Source organism: Chlorocebus sabaeus, chromosome 15, assembly GCF_047675955.1.
Source record: "Chlorocebus sabaeus isolate Y175 chromosome 15, mChlSab1.0.hap1, whole genome shotgun sequence".
NCBI classification, from domain to species: Eukaryota; Metazoa; Chordata; class Mammalia; order Primates; family Cercopithecidae; genus Chlorocebus; species Chlorocebus sabaeus.
Window position 1 is genome coordinate 948,768 of NC_132918.1, and position 24,079 is coordinate 972,846.

The following is a 24,079-nucleotide window of genomic DNA, read 5'->3' on the forward strand; positions in this document are numbered from 1 at the left end:
CCTGTCCATAGGGATGAAGTCCCTGGTAGTGGCGTGTTTTAGAGGCTCTGGAGAAATCAGAACAGAGTCTCCGAGTGGATTTCCAGATAGAGCTGTGCACCCATCCTCGCACACCACGCTGCCATAAAGGCGCTGGCAGGGAGGAGACACCAAGCCCATGGTGGTCTGGCGGCCTGGTGAGCCATGGGCCAGTCTGACCCACGCATGTGGGAATCAGCCCGCCGCCGTCTTAACTGACCCTCCATGAGACTGGGAAATGGACACAAGCCCAGCCCCTTGTCACACAGAAAAGGCCTTCTGTTTAAGCAAAAGCTAAAGCTTCACTCTTGTAGGAGGGCTTAACAACAAGCAGTTCTCCAGAACCATCCAAAGGCAGAGGGTTATGCAACCCTCTTAAGAAGTCTCCAGTCCCTAAGCCCTGGTGATAGACCTCAATGAAATACTGCACCCTGTGGAACCTCCAACACTGCACCCTCCCCTGGCTCCCTGCAGCATAGCAGGCCTTGACCTTCACACAGTACCCTTCCTAGCCTAGACTACCCTTCCTAGCCTACCCTCACAGCCTAGATACGGTCAGCTCTCAGTGGCCTGACCCCATGGTTAGTCCAAGTGCCTGAGGGCTGCCTGAGCCTTCCTGACCTCTTTTCCAGCCATTGCACCTTTCTCTGCCCAGTCCCAGCATCCCTCACCTGGAAAGCGTGGCAGACCTGGGCCTCAGGTGGCATGTGCCCTACAGCAGCAGCCACAGACCTCTGAGCACCAAGCTGGCTTCACTGGGGAACTCAGAGGCAGGTCACTGCTCCTCCTCTTTCCAACAAAGTCCCAAAAGCTCTGGTGGCTTCTCAGTGGGATTCTGTCCCGTCCCTGGACTCACACTTCCCAGAAAGGAGACCTGTGCCCATCCTAACCCCACTGCCCGTCACTACTCGTAAGGCAGCAGGAAGAGGAAAAGGGAGAAGAAGACTTGTGTGTAGAAGCCACTGGTGCCAAGACAGGGCTCAGTGTGTGTGACTGGGCTAGCCCCTCACTTTGACACTGAATGCACGCATAGTTCTCCCATGAACCTGAGCCAGGACACGACATCCTCAATTCAGGCTGTGTCTGAGCCCTTGGAAAGAAGAATTCAAGTTTGTATTTTCTTTTATAGCCAAACCTTCCATATTCAAGAAAATGAGGGGTTAGGATGAGGGCTCAGGGCCCTGGATTCGAGCCTTGGAGCTGTTTGTCACAGGCAGTCTTAAAGGTCTCTAGGCCTCAGTTTCCCCATCATAGAACTGGGACTGGATGGCTTGGCATGACGCAGTGCCTTGGTGAGCCTGACCCATTATCTCGACAGGTCCTGAATCTCTTCCTGGCCTTGCTGCTCAGCTCCTTCAGTGCAGACAACCTCACAGCCCCTGATGAGGACAGAGAGATGAACAACCTCCAGCTGGCCCTGGCCCGCATCCAGCGGGGCCTGCGCTTTGTCAAGCGGACCACCTGGGACTTCTGCTGTGGGCTCCTGCGGCAGCGGCCTCAAAAGCCCGCAGCCCTTGCCGCCCAGGGCCAGCTGCCCAGCTGCATTGCCACCCCCTACCCCCCACCACCCCCAGAGACAGAGAAGGTGCCTCCCACCCGCAAGGAAACACGGTTTGAGGAAGGCGAGCAGCCGGGTCAGGGCACCCCCAGGGACCCAGAGCCTGTGTGTGTGCCCATCGCTGTGGCCGAGTCAGACACAGATGACCAGGAAGAGGATGAGGAGAACAGCCTGGACACGGAGGAGGAGTCCAGCAAGCAGGTAGGCCCTCAACCCTGCATGTATATACGGGGCCCAGAGCTCTGCTGTCCGGGCCGCCCAGCCTCGCTCAAAGCGGCTACCTCTGCCAGACTGCCTTGGCAGTGGGTAGGGGTAGAAGGGAGGCCCTCCACACAACAGCCAGCCTCTCAGAGCGGTGCTGAGACCAGCCCTCAACCCTCTCTTCCTAACTCAGTCCAGAAGCCGACCTGGGGAGGCGCTGCTGTCCACCACTCACGCCCTGGCTGGGCATGGGGAGCTCGTTGTACAACAGGGAGACTGAGGCATGGCAAGAGAGACTTGCTAGGTGTTCCTCATGAGTTTAGAACAGAGCCTGTAGCCCCCAGTCCCCACACTGACCATTGTCCCCCTCCAGGACTGGCAAGGTAGTGTCTTGGTGAAGGAGAAGTACAGTTTTCTGACCTCCAGACTGCCCCTTCCCCTCCTCCCACGGCCAGGGCTCATTCTGAGATTTAAAAATAAGCATCCCTAAGACTGAGGTGTCAGGGACAGCACTATCTTATCTCCCAACCTGTTATTTTTAACACTGGGGACCAGAGTCTGCACAAAGCAGGCAGGGCCCACCCCTCCCCTCCCCTCCATTTTCCCTTGGCCTGAGCCAGGCTCAGATGGCTTCTCCTTAGGGCTTTAGGTCAAGCCCCCAGGAGTGTTCTCCCTGTTGAGTCCGGCCCATCTTGGCTGCTTCCTCTGGGCCTGCACTGGGTGGGCCTGGCTGTGGAGAGCAGCGGCTCCCCATGTGTGGAACTTGATCTAAGGCTCTGGGCTTGGTTTCACGTCCTCCAGCCTCCCTGTGGTCCCAGAGGCCACCCTTTCAGTCAGGTTGTGGGGCAGTGGCAATGTCTGCTCAGGGAGGGGGCGTGTTGGTGTTGCCAGGACCACAGTTTCCAATGATCTCTAGCACAGGTGGGGAACTCCAGCTGCCTCTGCTTTCCCTCCTCCGTTCCTTCTCTTGAGCCCGTCGACTCTGGCTCTCTGGGGGATGTGTGTGTTCTCATCTGAGAGTGCCATGGGGACTTATGAGGGAAGTCAATGTGCCCTTCCTACAGTGGCCAGCATTTGTGAGCTGGCCATCGCGGCCCAGGTGCACCCTTCCAGGGAGTCTGGGGAGGGGGAGTTACGCCAGGCTGGCCAGGGGCTTCGTCTGGCTCTAGGCCCTTTGCCTGAACCTACCAGGAACCTCCCACCTGCCTGCTCAGGCCCCCTGAGCGAGGGGTCTTCAGTGAGATGGAGGCCCCGTGGAGGCAGTGACCGAGATGCACGGGCAGGGTCTGAAACCCCCAGGGTCAGGGCCCTGGAGACCTTCTGGCTGGGTATGTGGACTCAGCTCATAGGCTGGGGTCTTTTCAGCAGGAATCCCAGCCTGTGTCCGCTGGCCCAGAGGCCCCTCCGGATTCCAGGACCTGGAGCCAGGTGTCAGCGACTGCCTCCTCCGAGGCCGAGGCCAGTGTATCTCAGGCTGACTGGCAGCAGCAGCGGAAAGCGGAACCCCAGGCCCCAGGGTGTGGTGAGGTAATGCATGCCTTTGTCCATGAAGCCAGCGGGGCACTGCTGCTTGGCTCAGAGCCAGGCTGTGAGAGGTGCACGCCTGCATTTGCTGTTGGGAGCCACAGCCACTGTCCCAGGCAGCATGGAAGACCAGTCTGCAGAGGGGAGAGCAGGCATCCCTGTCCTGACAGGGGAGAGATAGTGCAGGGCCCAAGGCCAAGGGGAAATTCTGGAAATTCTGGTCCCAAACTCTGATGCAGTACTAACCCACTACCTCCATGTGTTCACCTTCTCCACACACTCCATCCCTGTGTTTTGGTCCTGTTTGGCAAATGTTTGTCCTGTGAATCTCCTCATCCAAAGACTTCAGGAGGCTGGGCACGGTGGCTTGCTGTAATTGTAATACTTTGGGAGGCCAAGGCAGGTGGATCACTTGAGGTCAGGAGTTCAAGATCAGCCTGGCCAACATGGTGAAACCCCGTCTCTGCTAAAAATACCAAAATTAGCTGGGCATGGTGGTGCATGCCTGGTAATCCCAGCTACTCAGGAAGCTGAGGCCTGAGAATCACTTGAACCCTGGAGGTGGAGATTGCAGTGAGCCAAGATTGTACCACTGCACTCCCACCTGGGTGACAGAGGGAGATCCTGTCTCAAAAACAAAAACAAAGAACAAAGAAGACTTCAGGGAGCTCTGAGAATGAGCACATTGCCCACCAGCAGCTTCTTATCTGCACCAAAGCAGAGGCCACAAGTGGGAGGCCCACCCAGCCTACCACTGCATTTTGATCTGGCCACAGAAAGGTTTTACTTTAAATTAGCTGCCACTATTTAAAAATTGGGAGATTTTATGTAAAAATCTGCATTTCCGGCTTCTCTTGAAAAATCAGAAGACGTGCCACCCTGCCAGAGGCAAGTGAGAGCCACCTCCTGGCTGCTGGCTGGAGTTCTCTAGTTTGCCACAGAGCCACCTGCCTGACTGCATTTTGTTACCTGCCTGATTCTGTAAGCATTGGAGTTGGCAACCCCTGAGCAAGAGGCTGGTGGCATTGCTGACTAAGCCGCCCAGTCTCACTCACATCTAGCCCACAGAAGTGGAGGGCACATGTTCAGAATGCTTGGTGGCCACTGTCCTGCAGCCTGACCTCACTCAGTGCAGCACTTGTGCCTTTTCCTCTTTTGTGAGATGGGCCCGTGTGAGTTTTGCAAGCATGGCCAGTTTTTGGAGCACAAGGGCTTACTAGATTCATCTTCCTGACTGTGCAGATCACGGTTCTCCACTTGATGGTCTGAGCCGTGAAGGCACGTGGGGACAGGAAGACACAGGAGAGAGACAGAATGTCGGGAGAGAAAAGGCTCTCACACGGATGCTAACCTTTGAATGAATTTTAAAAGTCTTCCTTTCTTCAAATCAGTTCATGGGGGAGCCTATATAAGGGAGAGATAGGCTGGGGTTTTCCTGGGAAAGGGACTCCCTCGTCTCACCTGCAGTAGGACCTGAGAACATGTCCTCTCACATGACAGCCCCATGGACTTCAGACAGCTCCAGTGTTTGGAAAGAAAAAATAAGCATGCTGCTCTCCTCTGACCTGCCTCTTTCATCACCCAACTCCTTTCATCCCCTAACTGAGCTGGGAGGAGAGGGGAAGGAACCCTCAAAGCCACGGGGGACCACGAAAGGCTGAGCCCCATCTCTCTGGCCAAGGATCCACCTGCACTGAGCAGTAGGCTCTGTTTTCCCTCCAGAATCCATCCCTTTCCCCTCACAGATCTCAAAAATGGAAAAGAAGCCCCTGAGGCATCAGCAGATTGATTCATCAAAGGAAAAGAAAAGAAAGAAGGCAGCCGTAGGAGCATAGCCATGCCCAGGAATTCAGACAAGCCCCTCTCTAAATGGAGCCTGGGCCTGAGCTGATGTGAGGTGGCGGCAGCCAAGGTGGGGGCTTTGGACCTGACCTGAAGGGAATGATGGATTTTCCCCCAACATACCCATCTTTACGTCCCATTCCCTAGAAGCAGAGGGATTCCAGTGCAAATGACTTGTTGAGGGTGTTCTCAGGAGAAACCCATGAGAAAGTAAGAGAAACAGAATGAGGCAAAGGAGGAAGCTACGGAAGGGCTTTCCAGCTGGAGTCAGCCTCATCCTGTCCCAAGTAGAGCTCTGGGGCATGAACTGCACCACAGCATTGTCCCAACTCAAGGCTAGGGGCTAGCCTTCTGTATTCCTGTATCAGTGGCTGCTGGGCACTGGCCACCCCTCGGGACGGCAGCCCCCAGCTGAAGATGATTTTCTGAAGGAGGGCCAGCTGAGCAGCTGGTGTTCACAGTGGCTGGGAATGGGTGCACTAGTCTCATGCAATGGAATTGGGCAGGGTACCCACAGCGGCCCCTGTAACACCCCTCCACACCCACACCCACAAGTGACACACACGGACACTCACGAGGGCACACCTGCATGCACATGCCTGTCTGTAGCCTCCCTATCATCAAGTTATTGAGGTCAAGGCAGCAGACTTGCAAGGACAGGAAGTGGAGGGCTCCATCACCTTCCCAGCCTCCAGGCTCTGCCCAGCACACCAGAACCCACGGGAATTGGGCAAAACGTGTGGGTGGCGTTGCTGGCCTGTTCTCTGCAGTCTGACCTTGCTGCCTGTGTGTTGCCCGGGATCCGGGTTCTGACTTGTTCTGGATGTGGCATGCCTGTTTCCACTGTGTGTGCCATGCCACCACGATGTGTCCATGTCCCACCGTGTGTCCATGTTGCTACCCCATGTCCGTTTTGCTCCCAGCTAGATGCAGTCCCCATCCCCAGTGGCTTCCCAGACCCCTTTCATAGCCCCCACACCCTAGCCCCAGACTCCAGCAGACCAGAATCACAGACCCGGGAGCTCCCAGGTCCAGCCTTGGCCCAGCCCTGACTGGCCAAAGGTGGCTCTGTGGCAGGTCGCAGGGTGCGTCATGAAGATGCTGCCTCCCTACAGGGAGCCTCAAGCTCCTTCAGACTCTGGGCTTGAGGCCAAAGGCTGCTACTCAGCCCACACTCACACCCTTTCCCACCCTGCCCCACACCCCTTTCCACAGACCCAAGAGGACAGTGGCTCCGAGGGCAGCACAGCAGACATGACGAACACCGCTGAGCTCCTGGAGCAGATCCCTGACCTGGGCCAGGATGTCAAGGATCCAGAGGACTGCTTCACTGAAGGTAATGGCCCAGGCAACCCTCTGCCCCAGTCTCAGTTCCACCCAGAGGGGACAGGAGGACCAGCAGCTCTTCGGAGCCCAGGGCCATGTGGCACCAACACCCTGCCTTAGATATCTGCCCACCTCCTCCATTCCTCTGCTACCCTGGGGGTTCCTCCATCTGCCTGACGTGTCTGCCTACGGAGTGCTGGGCTGGACAGCTGCACCAAGGATTGGAGACACTGTGTTTGTGGTGTGTTAGCATCACTGTGTGCCCCACAGCAGCAGGGTCTGGGTCTAATTCGCTCCTGTACCACCAGGCCCTGGCACCATGCCTGACACATAGTAGGCCCTCTGTAAATCCTTGAGGCAGGTATGACATGTGGCCGTGCTGACTGGCATCTATAGTTTTTATGGATTGGTGGTGTATTTGGAGGGTAACGGGATAAAACGAGAGCTTGGCTGGGTGTGGTGGCTCACACTTGTAATCCCCACTATGGGAGGCCAAGGCGGATGGATGACCAGAGGTCAGGAGTTCAAAACCAGCCTGGCCAACATGGTGAAACCCCGTCTCTACTAAAAAAACAAAAAATTAGTTGGGCATGGTGGCGGGCACCTGCAATTCCAGCTACTCGGGAGGCTGAGGCAAGAGAATCGCTTGAACCCAGGAGGCGGAGGTTGCAGTGAGCCAAAATTGTACCATTGCACTCCAGCCTGGGCAACAAGAGTGAAACATCTCAGAAAAAGAGAGAGAGAAAAAAAAAATGAGAGCTTGCCCTCCATGTGACACATCCATGGGGGCTCTCATTGAGGGGTCTGCCCTTCCCAAGGCTCAGAAACTACAAACATGGAGAAGGCCCAGGGAATGCCCAGGAGTTCCTATCATTTCCCCTGGGGGACAGTTTCCCAGATGAGCAGCAGACAAGCTGGAACTTATCCCAGCCCAGCCTTGTCCCTGCCCAGGCCTGCCAGGCTGTTCACCCACTCACTGGGTGCTCAGTCCATCCATCCTCCTCACAGGATGTCTGCAGAGCGTGCAGCCCCCATCGGTGGTGCCCACGGCCCTCGCTCACACAGCCCTGCTCACCACATTGCCCTGTTCGCCACCCCCACCATCGTAGCTCTTTCTGTCAGTCATCTCTTCAACCATTCAACCTTCTGCCATTAGACGTGGGCATTCACAGGCCCTGAACTGGGCCTGACCCTCACCCTCTCCCATAGGCTGTGTCCGGCGCTGTCCCTGCTGTGCGGTGGACACCTCGCAGGCCCCAGGGAAGGTCTGGTGGCGGTTGCGCAAGACCTGCTACCACATCGTGGAGCACAGCTGGTTCGAGACATTCATCATCTTCATGATCCTGCTCAGCAGTGGAGCGCTGGTACCCTCCTGGGGATGCAGGGCTGGGGCAGGGACGGCTGGAGGAGGAGGGGAGGGCAGGGAAAGGAGGTCTCCAGCTGGAAAGTCAGATCAGAAACTGGGGCAGAGCCTCTGCTGAAAATGTGCTCCCCAGCCCCCCAGAGCAGGGAACAGCTCACAAACTCTCAACGCCCACGGCACATATGGAGGCCAGAGCAGGAAGGGCTCGCAGAGGGCATGTGTCCAGGCCTTCATCTTTGTTCCACAAAAGGGAAATGATTTGCCCCAGATCACCAGCCTCCTACACCAGAGCTCTGGTGACACACCCACCTGCACACAGCATCAGTGTTCGGTCAAGCTGTCACCGTGCAGTTAACCACGCTGGCTCATAGTACAGTGCTGGCTCCACTGAGTCCATGTCTTCAGGCTGGAGGCTGCGCCCTGTAGTTCACACATGGTGACGTTTAATCCCCATGACAACTCTTTGTAGAAACATTAAGTAACTTGCTCAAGGTCCCACCACTCAGGAACCACAGATCTGCTATTTGAACCCAAGCAGTCAGATTCCAGAGTCCTTTGTCTTGACCTCTCATTTGTTCGGTCAGTCTTCTAAGCTCTCCTTGTATCTAGCTCTGTGTATTCAGCCATGTGGGAGCCACAGGAGGAGGCCTGAGCCCTGGCCTCAGGAACACCCAATCAGGGTGATGGGAGGTCAGAGAAGGTGGAGCAATCAGGGTAGTCTCCCTGGAGGAAGCAGATAGAGCTGGACTGTGGAGAGCAGGAAGGTGTTGAAGCCAGGAGGAGCAGCGAGGCCCTCCAGGGTTGCCCCATCTGGCTCCCAGGCATGCCGCTCTAATCTCTCAGAGCATTTCCAGGAAGAGACAGAACAGCCCTGAAGGGGGTTCTGAAAGATGCTGGTGAAGCAGGGAGAGGGGTGATTAAGAAGGCAGAAGACGGCCAGGCGCGGTAGCTCACACCTGTAATCCCAGCACTTTGGGAGGCCGAGGGATCACCTGAGGTCAGGAGTTCGAGACCAGCCTGGCCAACATGGCAAAACCGCATCTCTACTAAAAATATGACAATTAGCCAAGTGTGGTGGTGGGTGCCTGTAATCCCAACTACTTGGGAGACTGAGGCATGAGAATCACTTGAACTCAGGAGGCAGAGGTTGCAGTGAGCCAAGGTCATGCCACTGTACTCCAGCCTGGGGGACACAGCGAGACTCAGTCTAAAAAAAAAAAAGAGAGACATGGAAACTTTGCTGGACCAGGGGAAGTAACAGCCTGTGGAAACTTTGCTGGACCAGGGAAAGCCTGTATTGCTGGGGAGGTGAGAACCCCATAGATGAGCAACTAACAGAATGCTTTAGACCACAGACTGAGAGAAAGGGCACTTTGATCCAAAGCTATGTGCCTCCATTCCATGCTGCCTCCTCCTGTGGGGTTAGGCCATGGGGAGGCACTGTGGCTGTCACTTGGAAACCTCTGGGCCTCCCACCCAACCCCGTGCTGCCCTGCCCCTGTTCCAGAATGGGCCTGGAGCCATGACTTGCAGCCTGCCTGCTGTTTTACCATTGGCAGCTAGAGCCAAATCTCTGTAGGCTTCAGAGAAAGATGGTTTGACAATATGTTAACGAGTTTTGTTTTTAAACAGCCACAAACAAGGGCAGCCAGAGCCATTTCGTCTGGGCTGTGGAGGGAAAGCTCAGCTTGGCATAAGTGAGGAGGAGTTTTGGCAAGCATCTGGTGAATCTAATCAGGGTAGACAGCCAAGCTCTGTTGTTAAAAAACCACGTCAATGATATATTGAGAAAAAGAGAAATCTGAGTGTGTTATTTAAAGTTGTAAACTTGTTTAACAGAAAGCAAACTATATCCTTTCCAAATTGCTGAGGGATTTTTTTTTTTAAAGGAAAAACAGAGATCTCACAGCAAAAGATAGAGGAAAAAAGAAGCAACAAGAAAACATAAAATCAGAAAACAAAATAGTATAATAGAGGCAAGATCAAACATGTGTTTTAATAATAAATGTAACTGGATAAAATTCGTCTTTTAAAAGGAAAGGACTCAGAATGGATCAAAAAAAATCTTCAGCAATGTGCTCTCAAATGACAAACCTAAAACAGTGTGACTCAGAAATATTAAAAGTCACCAGGCATGGTGGCTCACGCCTGTAATTTCAGCACTTTGGGAGGCTAAGGCAGGAGGGTGACTTGAGCCCAGGAGTTCAAAACTAGCCTGAGCAACATAGTAAGACTCCACCTCTACAAAAAGATTTTTAAAAATTAGCCGGGCATGGTGGCATATGCCTGTGGTCCCAGCTACTCAGGAGGCTGAGGGGAGAGGATCGCTTGAGCCTGAGAGGTCAAGGCTGCAGTGAGCCCTGTTCACACCAATGCCTTCCAGCCTGGGTGACTGAGCAAGACCTTGTCTAAAATATATATATACACACATACACACAAATATATATATATATAACATATATGTCTATATATATGTCTATATATGTTATATATATAGTGAACTAATAAAGTAGATCAGGCAAATGCAAATAATGACAACAAATTCAGGGTGCTTTTTGTTTATTGAATTCAAGGTTAAAAGCTTGAGATGAGACATAGAGGGTCCAATCTATAATGAAAATATAACTATTGGCTGGGTGCAGTGGCTCATGCCTGTAATTCTAACACTTTGGGAGGCTGAGACAGGAGGACCGCTTGAGGCCAGGAATTCAAGACCAGCCTAGGCAACATAGTGAGACCCCCATCTCTACAAAAAAGAAAAATTAGCCAGGCATGATGGCACATGTCTGCAGTCCCAGTTTCTCAGGAGACTGAGGTGGGAGGATTGATCGAGCCCAGGAGGTGAAAGCTGTAGTGAGCCATGAACATGCCACTGCATTCCAACCTGGGTGACAGAGCAAAACCCTGTCTCAAAAAAAAAAAAAAAAAAGTGTGTATGTGTGTGTGTATAAAATACATATATATTTACACACATAAATATAATATATAAATATCTATAAAAATATGGATTTATACAAAATATATAAATATAGATTATACAAAATATATAAATATATGTAGAAATATATAAATATATAAAATATATTTGTGTATTAAATATGTAACTATAATCTATATAAATATGTTCATATATGAATATATCTTTATAAAAATATATATTTATATAATTATACATATAATTATATATACATATATATTTATATAATTATATACAATTATATAAACCTATATAAATATAAGCATATATTATAATATATAATCATATATACCTATATAAGTTCATATATATTATATGTATAGCTATTATGTATACATTTGCTTGGGACTGCATAGCACTTCAATATACAAAACCAAAACCACTGGAGAAAAAAACAGGAAAAAGTGACAACAGTGCAGTAGTACTGGGAAACACTGCCATATTTCTATTAGTTCTCGACATTCCAGTGGAAAGAACAAGACAATCAGAGATCTAAATACATATATATTTATATATAATAAATTTGACCTAACATCATAATAATAAAGACAATAGCTAACTCTTAAATAGCACTCGCTATATTCCAGATACTGTTTTAAGCATTTTATAAGCATTAATTCATTTAATTCTCACAATAACCCTATAAGATAGGTACTATTATTAATCCTATTTTACAGATATGGAAAGTACTAGAAATGAAAAAAATAGGAGGATAAAAACAAACACCTGACCAGGCCTGGTGGCTCATGCCTGTAATCCCATCACGAGGTCAGGAGATCTAGACCGTCCTGGCTAACACGGTGAAATCCCGTCTCTACTAAAAATACAAAAAATTAGCCGGGCGCGGGGGCGGCGCCTGTAGCCCCAGCTGCTCAGGAGGCTGAGGCAGGAGAATGGCGTGAACCCAGGAGGCGGAGCTTGCAGGGAGCCGAGATCGCGCCACTGCACTCCAGCCTGGGCGACAGAGCGAGACTCCGTCCCCCCCACCCCCCAAAAAAAAAGCAGCTAAAATGTAAAACCTTGGATCAAACAGAAAATAGTTTGGTGGTAGTTTAAGGGGGTTCAATTGATTGATTAACTAATTAACAAAAGAAGGCCATTCATGCACCAAAGGTGATAGTGTGCTGTAAATCAAAGATTGAGATTCCATTAATTCTGTCCACGTGAGATCTGGAAAAATAAGAAAAGTGTAGAGGTAGAGAAAAAGCTGTGACTGGTAGAAAAAAACTAGAAAATAACAGTATTGAGAATACTGCATGTGGAATACAGCCAAAGTTGTAATAAAAGGAAAATTCATTACTATTACTTAAATATTTTTATTATTAAATAGAAAGAACATAAATTATTTAACTCAAGAAATTAAAAATATAACAAAATAATCTTAATAAACCTAGGCAAGTAATTAATAAAATAAAAACATGTTTTCTTTGCCCCATATGATCTGCAGTAATAAAAACATATATTAATGAATTAGAAAATAAATAGTAAAATTGACATGAAATTCCAAAGCTGATTCCTTGAAAATGTAAAGCAACCAAATTGATAACCACTAGCTCATCGAATTTCTCACATCTCCAAAAACAGATTCTTTCACATTCTCAAGGGAGAAAATAATTCCAATGCTATTTAAAGTACTCTAGTGCATGAAAAAAGAAAGTCTAGAAATTGTTTTTTGTGTGTGTTTGTGTGTTTGTTTTTGAGATGGAGTTTTGCTCTTGTTGTTGCCCAGGCTGGAGTACAGGGGCGTGATCTCAGCTCAACGCAACTTCTGCCTCCCGGGTTCAAGCCATTCGCCTGCCTCAGCCTCCTGAGTAGCTGGGAGTACAGACTTGCGCCACCACGACTGGCTAATTTTGCGTTTTTAGTAGAGATGGGGTTTCTCCATGTTTGTCAGGCTGTTTTCGAACTCCCGACCTCAGGTGATCCGCCCACCTCGGCCTCCCAAAGCGCTGGGATTACAGACGTGAGCCACCGCGCTCGGCCTAGAAATTGTTTTTTTAAAAGCTAAATAATGCTGATTTTTAAAACCTCACATATACCAAAAGAAAAACCTAGGCCAGTTTTCATGCTTCATACTCCGATTAGTGATGCAAAAATCTTAAACAAAATACATGCAGATAGGATCTAGAAACATATTTAAAAGATTAGGCCGGGCGCGGTGGCTCAGGCCTGTAATCCCAGCACTTTGGGAGGCTGAGGCGGGCGGATCACAAGGTCAGGAGATCGAGACCATGGTGAAACCCCGTCTCTACTAAAAATACAAAAAATTAGCCGGGCGCGGTGGCGGCGCCTGTAGTCCCAGCTACTTGGGAGGCTGAGGCAGGAGAATGGCGTGAACCCGGGAGGCGGAGCTTGCAGTGAGCTGAGATCCGGCCACTGCACTCCAGCCTGGGCCACAGAGCGAGACTCCGTCTCAAAAAAAAAAAGATTGAGCACATCATATGACAAACGTATCATATCCTAAACTGTGAAAATAGTACCATATTAAGAAAACTATATTAATAGGACAAAGATGAAAAACCATATAATTATTTCAATGAATGCTTGATTTTCAAAACTCTGGTAAGAATAGAAATAAAATATATTTTATTCTACTGAATCCAAAGAACAAAAAAAAAGAAAGAAAATGTGTTTTCTCAATTTAGTAAAAAACTGACTCTGAAATTAACTTATATCATCATTAGTAGTAAAACCACTTGAAATGTTTTCATTAAAGTGAAGAATAAGAAAAGGATGATTTAACTACCTTTTTAGCTATTACTCATTATTTAATAATAGTATTGAATTATAGCCAGTGTAATTAATTAAGAAAATTGAACACATGATATAAAAGTTGGGTAGTAAAATAATTGAAATTAATCCAGTCAAGTATAAAAGCAAGAGTTAAAAATGATAGAAATATATCTTTATTTATAGATAATATGATTGCCTAGAAAAGAATTTAAACCTATTTTAAAAACATTATATAGTCAGTTATGAAATAAATATGCAAAGAATTGTTGCTATTGTTGTTGTTTTATCCTAAGAGAAACCATTTAGTCACAAGTAACATCTCTCAAATATTTCTTACATGCCAAGCACTGCAAGCATAAAATAACTGGGAATAAATGTAATAATAAATGTATAGGAGATGCATAAAGAAAACTGTAAAACTTTGCCAAGCAGTGTAAAACAGAGCAAATAGATAAACATACCTTCATCTTAGGTAGGAAGACTTCATATTAGTTCCTAAAGTAATTAGTAGATTCAATGCAATAACAAGTTTGCAACATTTCTGAGGAAATCTGACAAAACATTGGTAAAGTTTATCCTGAAAATCATTTAAATGTCCAGGAAAATTCATGTGATACTAATTCAGGAATAGACAGAGAACAGTAGAACCACATAAAGAGATCTGAAGTAGATTTAAGTAAATAGAGAAATGTACTATATGATAAAGGTGACTTTTAATCAGTGGATTTTAAGTGGATTATTTAATAATGTGTTGGGGCATTTGATGAACCACATTCTGAAAAAAAGTATTAAATGGATATTTACTCCCTAGCAAACTATATTTAATGTTTTTAATTGTAATGTAAAACAATGAAACCACAAAAATTGTTTTCAGAAGCTCAGTTTTTCCTAGCCTCGGAATAGGGCTTTCTAAATGCAGCACCAAAAATTTTACTAAATGAAAATTATAATAAATGATATGATAATATTAAATGATATAATAATTGAAAATGAAGTACCTAGAACTTCAGTATGGTAAAGAAAAGCAAGTGAGATTTACAGGCAGGTTGGTGCCACAACCCAGGCTTGTGTTACCAAACAAAGAGTTAACGTTCCCAAATAAACCAGACACCCAAGTACAAAAATAGGCAAAGGATATGAAGAGGTAATTCCCCCAGAAAACACAGCAAATATCCAAAGAAAAGATGTCAGCATCACTCCTAGTAAAATAAATGAAAATGTAACAAAATACAAGTTTCTTTCATGAGGCTGGGAAAAGTGAAAAAGGAGACGTGACAGCAGTGTCGGTGGGGCGGTGGGGAACAGCCCCCTTCCTGGCCCAGAGATGGAGTGTCAATTGGTGTTGCCTTCAGAGAGGTCCATTCCCAGACTGTACCAAAAGCACACCTTTCGCCTGGCAACCCAATTTATCCTCAACAATCCCCTGTCCATGCAACTTTATTTCTACTAGAGATAAACTGTAAATAACCAAAATGTGCGTTATTAATAAGGTTATTGGCTAAATAAATAGCAGTGTATGCAAATAATGAAATATGCAGCCCTTTAAAATAGTGATAGATATTATTGTATGTATTCATATTATTGAGTGGATAAATGTTCACAACATATTGTTTGATGGAGAAAGTAATTTCAAGGCAAATATTTAGTGTGTCTCATAAAAGTGTGGTGATTGTGTGTGCACACACATACACATTGTCAAAAATAATACTCACCTAAATGTTAGCAGTGGTTACTCTGGTGTCATGAAATTAGAGATGCCTTTTACTTTCTTTTTTATCGTTTCCATATTATTTAATTTTTATAAGATGCACCCATTTTTATACTCACAAAAAAAAATCTTGAACAACTCCCAAAATCCATTTTGGGAGCTGAATTATCCTGTTGTGCCATCTACAGTGACCCAGTGAGCCATATGTATGCCCTGGCAGTGCCAACAGCACTGGTCTCTTGGGTCACTGTCGCTCACAGAGGCCCTGAAGTCGGATAGGGAGGCCCAGGAGTGGGAGGTGGAGGCAGCTCCCCCAGAGCCCTAGTGACGCGTTCAGTTGCCTAGACAGGAACCTCAGAGCACACTCTGGACTGAGACAGAAACAGGAACAAATCAGTAGGCTGGAGGTAGAAGCCATCTGGGAGCCACTGGAATTTCTCTGTCAGCTCAGGAATTTGAGTTGAGGCAGAAATGAGGAAGTGGAGAAAGACTTACAACTCCTAGGATTTTGGAAACTGACTCCTAGAGCCTGAGAATTGCAGATTTGACTTTATCTACACCTGTGGTTCCTAAACATCATATCTACAAATGACTTTTACTCTAATTTCTTTAAAATTCAGCTTTACATCAACTCTCATTGGTTTTTGCTTATTTAAATAAATGTTTTGTAAAGTGAAACTTAATCATTATTATTAATTGGAAACCAATATTTTTCCCACGAAAAGTAAGTAACTGTATAAACAAAGCTAAAGCAAAATGGAGTGAAAACAAAAAATATTTTATGTTGTTTCCAACAGAAAGCTGTGAGCTGAGCCTGCATACCCTCTCTCCTTGTTAAAATGGCAAGTTTTAGAAAGGCCTAGCCCAAAACTCAGACTTGATCTTTATTGCACAGGGAGAGGGGATCACACCATTCATTCGCCTTACTATCCATCTACCATGTAAGGCCATCTCATGGCCTGCCAGTGGCACAGGCCCCGCTTGGAGGGCATTCTCATCTAGTCCAACACTGCCCAGGAGGAACCCTGTCCACAGCATTCCTCACCCCTTCCCCGCTCTCCTGGGCAGCAGGAGGTGTTGTCAGAAACGGTGCCTAGCCCAGGTACGGTGGCTCACGCCTATAAACCCAACACTTTGGGAGGCCAAGGTGGGTAGATCACGAGGTCAGGAGCTCAAGACCAGCCTGACCAACATGGTGAAAACCCTTCCCTACTAAAAATACAAAAAATTAGCTGGGTGTGGTGGCGGGCATCTGTAATCCCAGCTACTCAGGAGACTGAAGCAGGAGAATTGCTTGAACCCGGGAGGCAGAGGTTGCAGTAAGCCAAGATTGCACCACTGCACTCCAGCCTGGGCAAAAGAGCAAGACTCCGTCTCAAAAAAAAAAAAAAGAAAAAAAAGAAACGAAACGAAACAGTGTCTGGTGCAGGGTGGAATCGGCAGTGGTCCAGACTTCATGTCCGCCTTGTCCCGCCTTGTCTGCAGGCCTTCGAGGATATCTACCTGGAGGAGCGGAAGACCATCAAGGTTCTGCTTGAGTATGCCGACAAGATGTTCACCTATGTCTTCGTGCTGGAGATGCTGCTTAAGTGGGTGGCCTACGGCTTCAAGAAGTACTTCACCAATGCCTGGTGCTGGCTCGACTTCCTAATCGTGGATGTGAGTGTGGTCACCCAAAGGGAACAGGAAGGGGAACCCCATTGCCGGTGTGGGAGGAGGAGGTGAGGTATAGGGCCCGGTGGGAGCCAGCAGGCTGAAGGGGAGGCACGCGGCAGTGCTGCAGCACAGACAGACAGGAAGGAGGACGTGAGTCTGAGACTCAGGCCTTGTCCTCAGGTTCCCAGGCTCAGAGGAAGACAAGAAATAGGAGACAGGGTCCTGCCTCTAGAGCCCCCAATTTGGAGCCACAGCAGGCAGAGACCTAGGCCCCTGCTTCTAGGGGAGATCGTTCGAGAGTAGTCAAGGTAGGGGTGTGAGCCAGGGCAGGGGCTGGGGGCTCCGGGTCCAGAAAGGGAAGTGAGCAGACAAGCTTGTGTTCTAGCACACACCACAGCAGACTGTAAGTGTCCATCGGGCCCACTAGACAGATGGCCAGTTCAGAGCCTCCATGCACACACGAGGGGGACAGTTCAGAGCCTCCATCCACACATGCCAGGGGGAGAAGACTGCTGAAGGGATGCTGGGCAGGCAGGGGAGAGCCTCCAGCTCAGGGAGAAGGTACTGGCTGGGGAGGATGAGAGAGGGGTGGAGTCACCCCAGAGGAGGAGGAAGCTGTGAACACTGGCTCGGGGGCTCTGGGTTGCTGCCCTAGACGATCAGGTAGCTGTGAGGGCTGCCTGCCCAGGCTGTGTCCAAGGAGGGCCTGGGGCAGGAGGTCAGCGTGGCTTCTGAACACCCGGTTGGCAGATGGAGTGTGAAGCCCCTGCCCCACAGCTACCCAGGCCCCAAGACACTGCTGGGTGCCAGGCAGCATGAATGCAGGGTTAGAGGGAAAGTAACGAAGCAGGGAGAAACAGGTCGGTGCAGGGCAGCTCTGGGTCTGCACTCACTGAGGACAAAGAAAGAGAAGGCAAAGGGTGCAGGTGGAGGGACCTCTCTGGGGATCAAACAAAACAGAGTGGGGGTCAGGATCTGCAGACTGAAAAGGGCTTTCCAGAAGGCACCAGGTTTGCTGATGGCTTCCCGCCTTGACATCGGGCTCTGCACACCAGCAGGAGCTATCCTTCCTGTGCTTACAGGACAGGCTCAGGCCTGTGCGGTCTCTATACCCCACTCAGTCCCCAGTAAGCCTGGCCAGAGTCCAGGTTGAGGCTACCAAGGCTGGATGGGAGGTCAAAGTGTGGGTGGCCATGGTGGCAGAGGCGCCTTGGGCTAGAGGGATGTGCAGAAATGCAGATCCAGGTCCTTAGACCTGCAGTCCAGGCCTCTTCCTATCACCCCAGGTGGCCAAGAGGATGCTAATGCTGGGGTGAGGGTGTGTTGTGGGTGGAAGAGGGTCGAGGAGAGCTCTAGACACACTGGACTGCCTGGCCCAGCCCTCAGAGCCTCCCTGAGATGAAGGAGAGGCCCCTGAGGCCTCCCCGTTGAGGGAACATGGGAGGGCCTGGGATCCTGGCAGCTCAGCCCTGAGGCTCCCTGACCCGCTGTTCCTGTAGCATCTTGGGCAGTTGGGTCTGCTGAGGGTCTCCCGCAAGGCAGGCCAGAGGGAATCTGCACAGACATCTGCAGAAGCCCATCCACCAGCCGCTGGCCACCTTGGGGAGCTCAGAGCCAAGGCAGGGGAAAGGGAACTGGCAGTGCTTCCCTGCTCAGGCCCAAGAGAGGAGAAGAAGCCTGTGGAGAAGGCAACCAAGGCTCAGAGCAGGGAGAGGCCTTGCCCAAGGCTGAGCAGAAGGAAGTGGGTATGGAATCCAGCGTTCCTGACACGGGTGACACTGCTGTGCCTCTACCTCATCCACATGCCTCATGGGAAAGTTTGTCTCCCATGACAGAGTCCAGGGAAGGATGTTTCCAAGAAGAATTCCGCATTATTTTTCAGTAAATGCTATTGGGTCTGTACTGTGTGCAAGCACGGTTATGGCGCTGGTGATCTTAGGGAACAAAACAAGAACTCTTCCCCACATGGGGGAAGGTGGCTGTAAGCAATCAGCATAATCAAGAAGCCACTTTTACATTATGTGGAAAAGTGGTATCTATCATGGAGCAAAGAGAACTCGGGAAGGGAAGTGGGTGGGGTGGAGGGGAAGGTGCAGGTTACCACGTTAAATAGGACGATCAGGGTAGGCCCACTTTGGTAACGTTTGAGCGGGTTTGAAGTTGGGGTTAGCCAGGCCAGTGTCTGGCAGACGTTCCAAGCAGAGGTGGAAGAGCAGTGCAAGGATGGTGTGTCGGGAGCACGCCTGGCATACGGGGGAAATGCAGGGAGGCTAGAGCCACCAAGCAGAAGGAAGTGCAGGAGATGAGGCCAGATTGCAGGGAATACAGCCAGATTGCCACCTTTGAAAAAATATGGGCTTTGATTTAGAATGAAATGGCGGTAGCGGGGCAGAATTAGAAGGCTCTGAACAGAAGAGTGCCGTGAACTGACTGATTTTCTTTAGGGCTCACTAGGTCATGGAGGCAGGGTAGACAGGAATGAGTAGAAGCAGGGAGAAGAGTTAGGAGGCTCAGGCCATGATCCAGGGAGAGACAATGGAGGCTGGGCCAGGATGGTGGCAGTAGAAGTGGTGAGAAATATTTGGACTTCAGATGTATTTTGAAGGCAGAGCCAACAGGAAATCCTGACGGGTTAGACACAGGGTGTCAGAGATAGAGAGGAGGCAGGGAGGACGCCAAGGATCGTGGCCTGCACAGCTGGAGGGATGGAGTTGCCGTCACTTGAGACGGGAGGCCATCACAGGGGCAGATGGGGCAAGCTTTGCAAAGAACAGACCGCAAGGCAGCCTGTTAGGAACGGGGCAGATGGACCAGCTGGACCTGGCACTCTGGAGGTCCTGCCCTCAAGGAGAGGTCCCTGAGAGATGCCCCCCGACTCTCCAGGATTGAGGGCCCATAGCCCAGCATCCTTGAGGGGTGAGTGCGGGCAGCACCGAAATCAGTCTGGCGTGTCTTCCTCCCCTCGGCCTCTTTGCTCAGCTCCCTCCGACCTGGTGCTGCCAAGCCTGGAAGGAGGCTGTGGGAGTCAGGCCTCTGCCCCCAGCCTCTCCAAACCCCAGGCTGGCCTGAGCACCAGGGCAGTGTGAATAGTGACTACAGGGGAGGTCAGGCAGGAGGCCATTTTTGGCCAGTAATCACAGGCCAGCGGTGAAGTAAGAAGGGAGTGTATACCCACGGAGCTTTAGAAGGACAAAATCCACAGAGTGAAAGTGCCCTGGGAGGGGTGGGCCAGAGGGAACAGAGAGCTGAGGCTCCTGGTGCCACCAAGTCCCCACCTTTGCTTTCCTCCTTTGAAGATGTTGAAATGCTGCACAGTCTGGCCTTGGGGAAATGCCCCGCAATTGTCTATTTGCTCCTACTCAACCCAGGACTGTCTCTCCTTCCTCAAAAAAGGCTTCTTTGGCGAAGAAGGAGATAGGTCCAAGAATTGGAATTGAAGGAAAGAATGTGGAGACCAAAAGCCTAGGCTTTGTGTCCCTGCTCCGCCACACCAGCAAAGTGGCTTTGGAATTCAGTTTTCCCATCTGTAGAATAGAGGTGACACATCGCAACATCGCAGGGTTAGTGGGGTTATTACAGAGTATGTATGTGAAGTACACATAGCAGCCTCTGTAAAGGCCCAGAAGCCAGGACACTCCTGGGCTCGCCCCAGCTTGGGCTCTGGGAAGCCTGGCCCAGTGCAGAGCTGGCCTGTGATGACAGTCCACCCCAGGACTAATAAAGAGTGGACATGGGAGGCCTGTGGCTCTCTGGCACCCAGCGCCATCTTAGCAGGGCCAGGAGCCCTACTGTCTGTCCCCAACAGTGGGGAGCTGTTCCCATCCTCCCCATTTCTACTTTGCCTCCCCCAGGTCTCTCTGGTCAGCCTGGTGGCCAATACCCTGGGCTTTGCCGAGATGGGCCCCATCAAGTCGCTGCGGACGCTGCGTGCACTCCGCCCCCTGAGAGCTCTGTCACGATTTGAGGGCATGAGGGTAAGAGAGGCGGCTGCCTTCCCACCAGGGAGTGGGAGGCGGTCTCATGGAGGGACCCCCAGCCTCAGCTTGCTGACTCACAGGCCCAGCGCACTGCTACCCAGGGCCCTTCCCTGTGTTTCTGATGTCCTGTGGCCACGGAGACTATGGCTGAGGCTGACTTGGTAGGAGCATGGCCCAGAACCTCCAAGAGAGGCACAACTGGACATGGAGGCACCCTGAGGGTAGGCAGCTGTGAGAACCCACCTCCAGGGCTCACCCTCCAGCCCTGTGAGCTCCTGTGAGGGCTGGGAGAGCACTGGACAAAGGAGAGGAAGCAAGACTTGCTGGGCACAGGAGTCTCAGCTGTACCCCAGGCCACTGGCACCAGGGCCCCTGTGCTTCTGCTGTCCCGTGGGGCTGCATCTCTGTGTGCCCACTCAGTGTGCCCCTCTGTATGCCGTGCCTCCTGGCAGACACAGGCTGCCAGCCCTCTGTGATGGGCAGTGGGGCTGTGGTCGGGAGGGTGAGGGAAGAGGCACAGAGCAAGCCGCATTCCCAGCATCAGACAGAGGCTGTACAGGAAATGACCACGTGCTTAGTGATCTCCTGTGCACCATTTTCCTAGTGCAGATCCCTAAGCATTTTTCAAGTCACCACATTTTACCGAAGAATAAGAGCAGATAAGTCAGATTTGAAAGCCCACCAAGAAAAACATCAGCCAAGATATATAGCAAGAAAACAAATACGCATGTGTGCGTTTGTGTGTACTTGTGTGGGGTATTTTTTTAACAAAACATGCACAGTTCTGTGTGGCTTCAGAAGACATGTTTGCTTGTCTCTCACTGAGCCAGCAGGCACCACACACAGCTCAGGTTGATGGCTTTGAACCTTGCCCACGCCCCCAATCCATGGAGACACACATAGCTCATTCCTGGTGGGAAGCCATCCACAAGATATTATTCAGAGTTAAATATCTCTTTGGGAGCAAGGACATTTGATTCTAGAGGGGTGCAAGGAGACACTAGGTGCCAGGGATGCCTCTGCGGTGGCCGTTGGCCACAGAGCCAGCCAAGGGCAAACTCCCAGGGCTTCCCCGCCTCACTCTACACCCAGATGTTTGGTGCCCTAAGAGCTTGTTTCCCACCCTGTTCCAGGGTTCAGCGTGCCTTCTGGGGACCAGCATCCCCCAACCTGGCATCTGGGCCACACCACACGGTCCACACCAGCTTCACCTCCAGTCTGTGTGGCACTCGTGTCCCTGGTGCATGGACAGCTGGGGACTTGGTCCATGAGTGGGGTGGAGGGTCCCAAATGCCTCTACTAGGGAATCTTCTACAGGGTGCTCTGAGTTTAGACGCAGAACATGAGGCTGTGGCTCCACGGGATCTGAGAGCCCCTCACTGGGGAGCGGGTATCACAGGGAGTGCCCATGCCACCTGCTCCCTGGCTCTGCTCTTATGGGAGCACTGGAGAACTGCCACAACACCCTCTAGACACTGCACTGAGGTCCCCTGGGTTACTTCAGGGGAGAACACCCATCCATCCCAATAGCAACAACCTAAAATAAACCAGAATTTAGCTCCAAAAATGTAAGGACTCTTGGGATGGTTAGGAAACCCAGTCTTGAGGACATGTTTTGAGAGGTCTTTCCCATCAAGTTGCTGGCATCCTCAACCAGCACACACCGTGGTGAAAATCAGGTTTTAAAGATCACAGAATCAGGGCAGGGCCAAGAAGGGAAAGCAGATGTTCTGAAGCCACACCAGACTCCAGCGTGCACTCCCCTCACTCCCCACCAGGGCTTCCAGCCATGGAGCTGGCCTCTCCCACGAGTGTGGGATCTGCACACCCACCTGCACAGCCCCCTGCAGCCAGGGAGTTCATTCTTTTGTTGGGGGGGGGCGGTCTTGAAAAGGGCATGTGCTCTGGGCCCCCCCAGGAACTGAGCCACTTCTCTGTCCACTTGAGGTGGTGGTCAATGCCCTGGTGGGCGCCATCCCGTCCATCATGAACGTCCTCCTCGTCTGCCTCATCTTCTGGCTCATCTTCAGCATCATGGGCGTGAACCTCTTCGCGGGGAAGTTTGGGAGGTGCATCAACCAGACAGAGGGAGACTTGCCTTTGAACTACACCATCGTGAACAACAAGAGCCAGTGTGAGTCCCTGAACATGACCGGAGAATTGTACTGGACCAAGGTGAAAGTCAACTTTGACAACGTGGGGGCCGGGTACCTGGCCCTTCTGCAGGTGGTAAGTCCTGGAGAGAAGAGATTTCCTTCCTCCCAATGGCTGTCGAGCAGCATGGCCATCACCCATGATGTGGGCAGGAGTGGGGCAGTGGGGCCGTGCTAGATCTTCACAGGAGTATCACAGTGCCCAAAGGAGACTCAGGACTCTCCAGGGATTTGGCTCCTTGGGAAATCCCCAGACTTTCAGTTCTAGAACCAATACTACATTCTCCAAATTGCAGAGTATAGGGATGTCTCCATGGTGCTGTAGAACCAACTCCCCAGCCAGTAGTCAAGTTGACCTCTTCAGGCTATCAGTTAGGCAGTGTGATGGCACAGGTTAAAAAATGAAAGACCATAGACTACTCAGGAACTGAACTGTTAGCAAAGTTGTGACTGTGACCACGCTCTGTTATAAAAGATAGTGTTAGCTCTTGTGTTATTTAAAAGAACATATTTCCATCTTTGATGTGCAATGTTTAAGCACACACAATCCTTCTAGGGTTTCCATTGATTCTGTGAGTATGGTGGCTTCCATGATTATAACACATTCCATAAAATTAACCTACCATTAGCCTTGACTAATGCAGCAGAACCACAGTGCAAAAAGCTACAACTTGCTTGCCTTGCTATTCCAATCTTAAGCCCAGACACCTGTCTTGGTTCCCAAAGCAGAGGAAAACTCAGCAGACTCTTACCTGGAACCTTTAGGCATCCACTCACACCTCCACCTATCCCTTAAGCCCCAGTGGTAGTCCCACAAAGACTTGCCTGCACTGCCTAGTGGAGAATGGTAGATTAGCGCCAAACCCAAGGAGCCGTGTGTTCCTGCAACTGTCCCTCAGAATGTCGGAACTTTGGAATAAAAGGCCTCCTTTTGTAGACTAAGAACTGCTCACCTTTCCAGACACAGCCGCTCGGTGTTTGGGAAGAATTCAGTCATAAGTATCTCATACCCTTGGGTGGTCCCCAGCAGTTTCCAAAGTATT

General features: G+C 50.2%; 1 protein-coding gene across 3 annotated transcripts in view; it reads left to right on the plus strand.

Moving 5' to 3' along the window:
* The window catches only part of SCN5A (sodium voltage-gated channel alpha subunit 5), a 100,300-nt gene that overhangs the window by 66,965 nt on the left and 9,256 nt on the right, over window positions 1-24,079 (plus strand). For 2 of the 3 annotated variants that reach the window (XM_073023354.1, XM_073023352.1), the window contains 7 exons: window positions 1,337-1,777; window positions 3,143-3,304; window positions 6,359-6,479; window positions 7,679-7,833; window positions 16,736-16,909; window positions 20,758-20,880; window positions 22,831-23,112. In XM_073023354.1, coding sequence (XP_072879455.1) covers window positions 1,337-1,777; window positions 3,143-3,304; window positions 6,359-6,479; window positions 7,679-7,833; window positions 16,736-16,909; window positions 20,758-20,880; window positions 22,831-23,112 — 1,458 coding nt within the window. The remainder of the gene's footprint in view (window positions 1-1,336; window positions 1,778-3,142; window positions 3,305-6,358; window positions 6,480-7,678; window positions 7,834-16,735; window positions 16,910-20,757; window positions 20,881-22,830; window positions 23,113-24,079) is intronic. The other variant, XM_073023353.1, reaches the window with a different exon arrangement.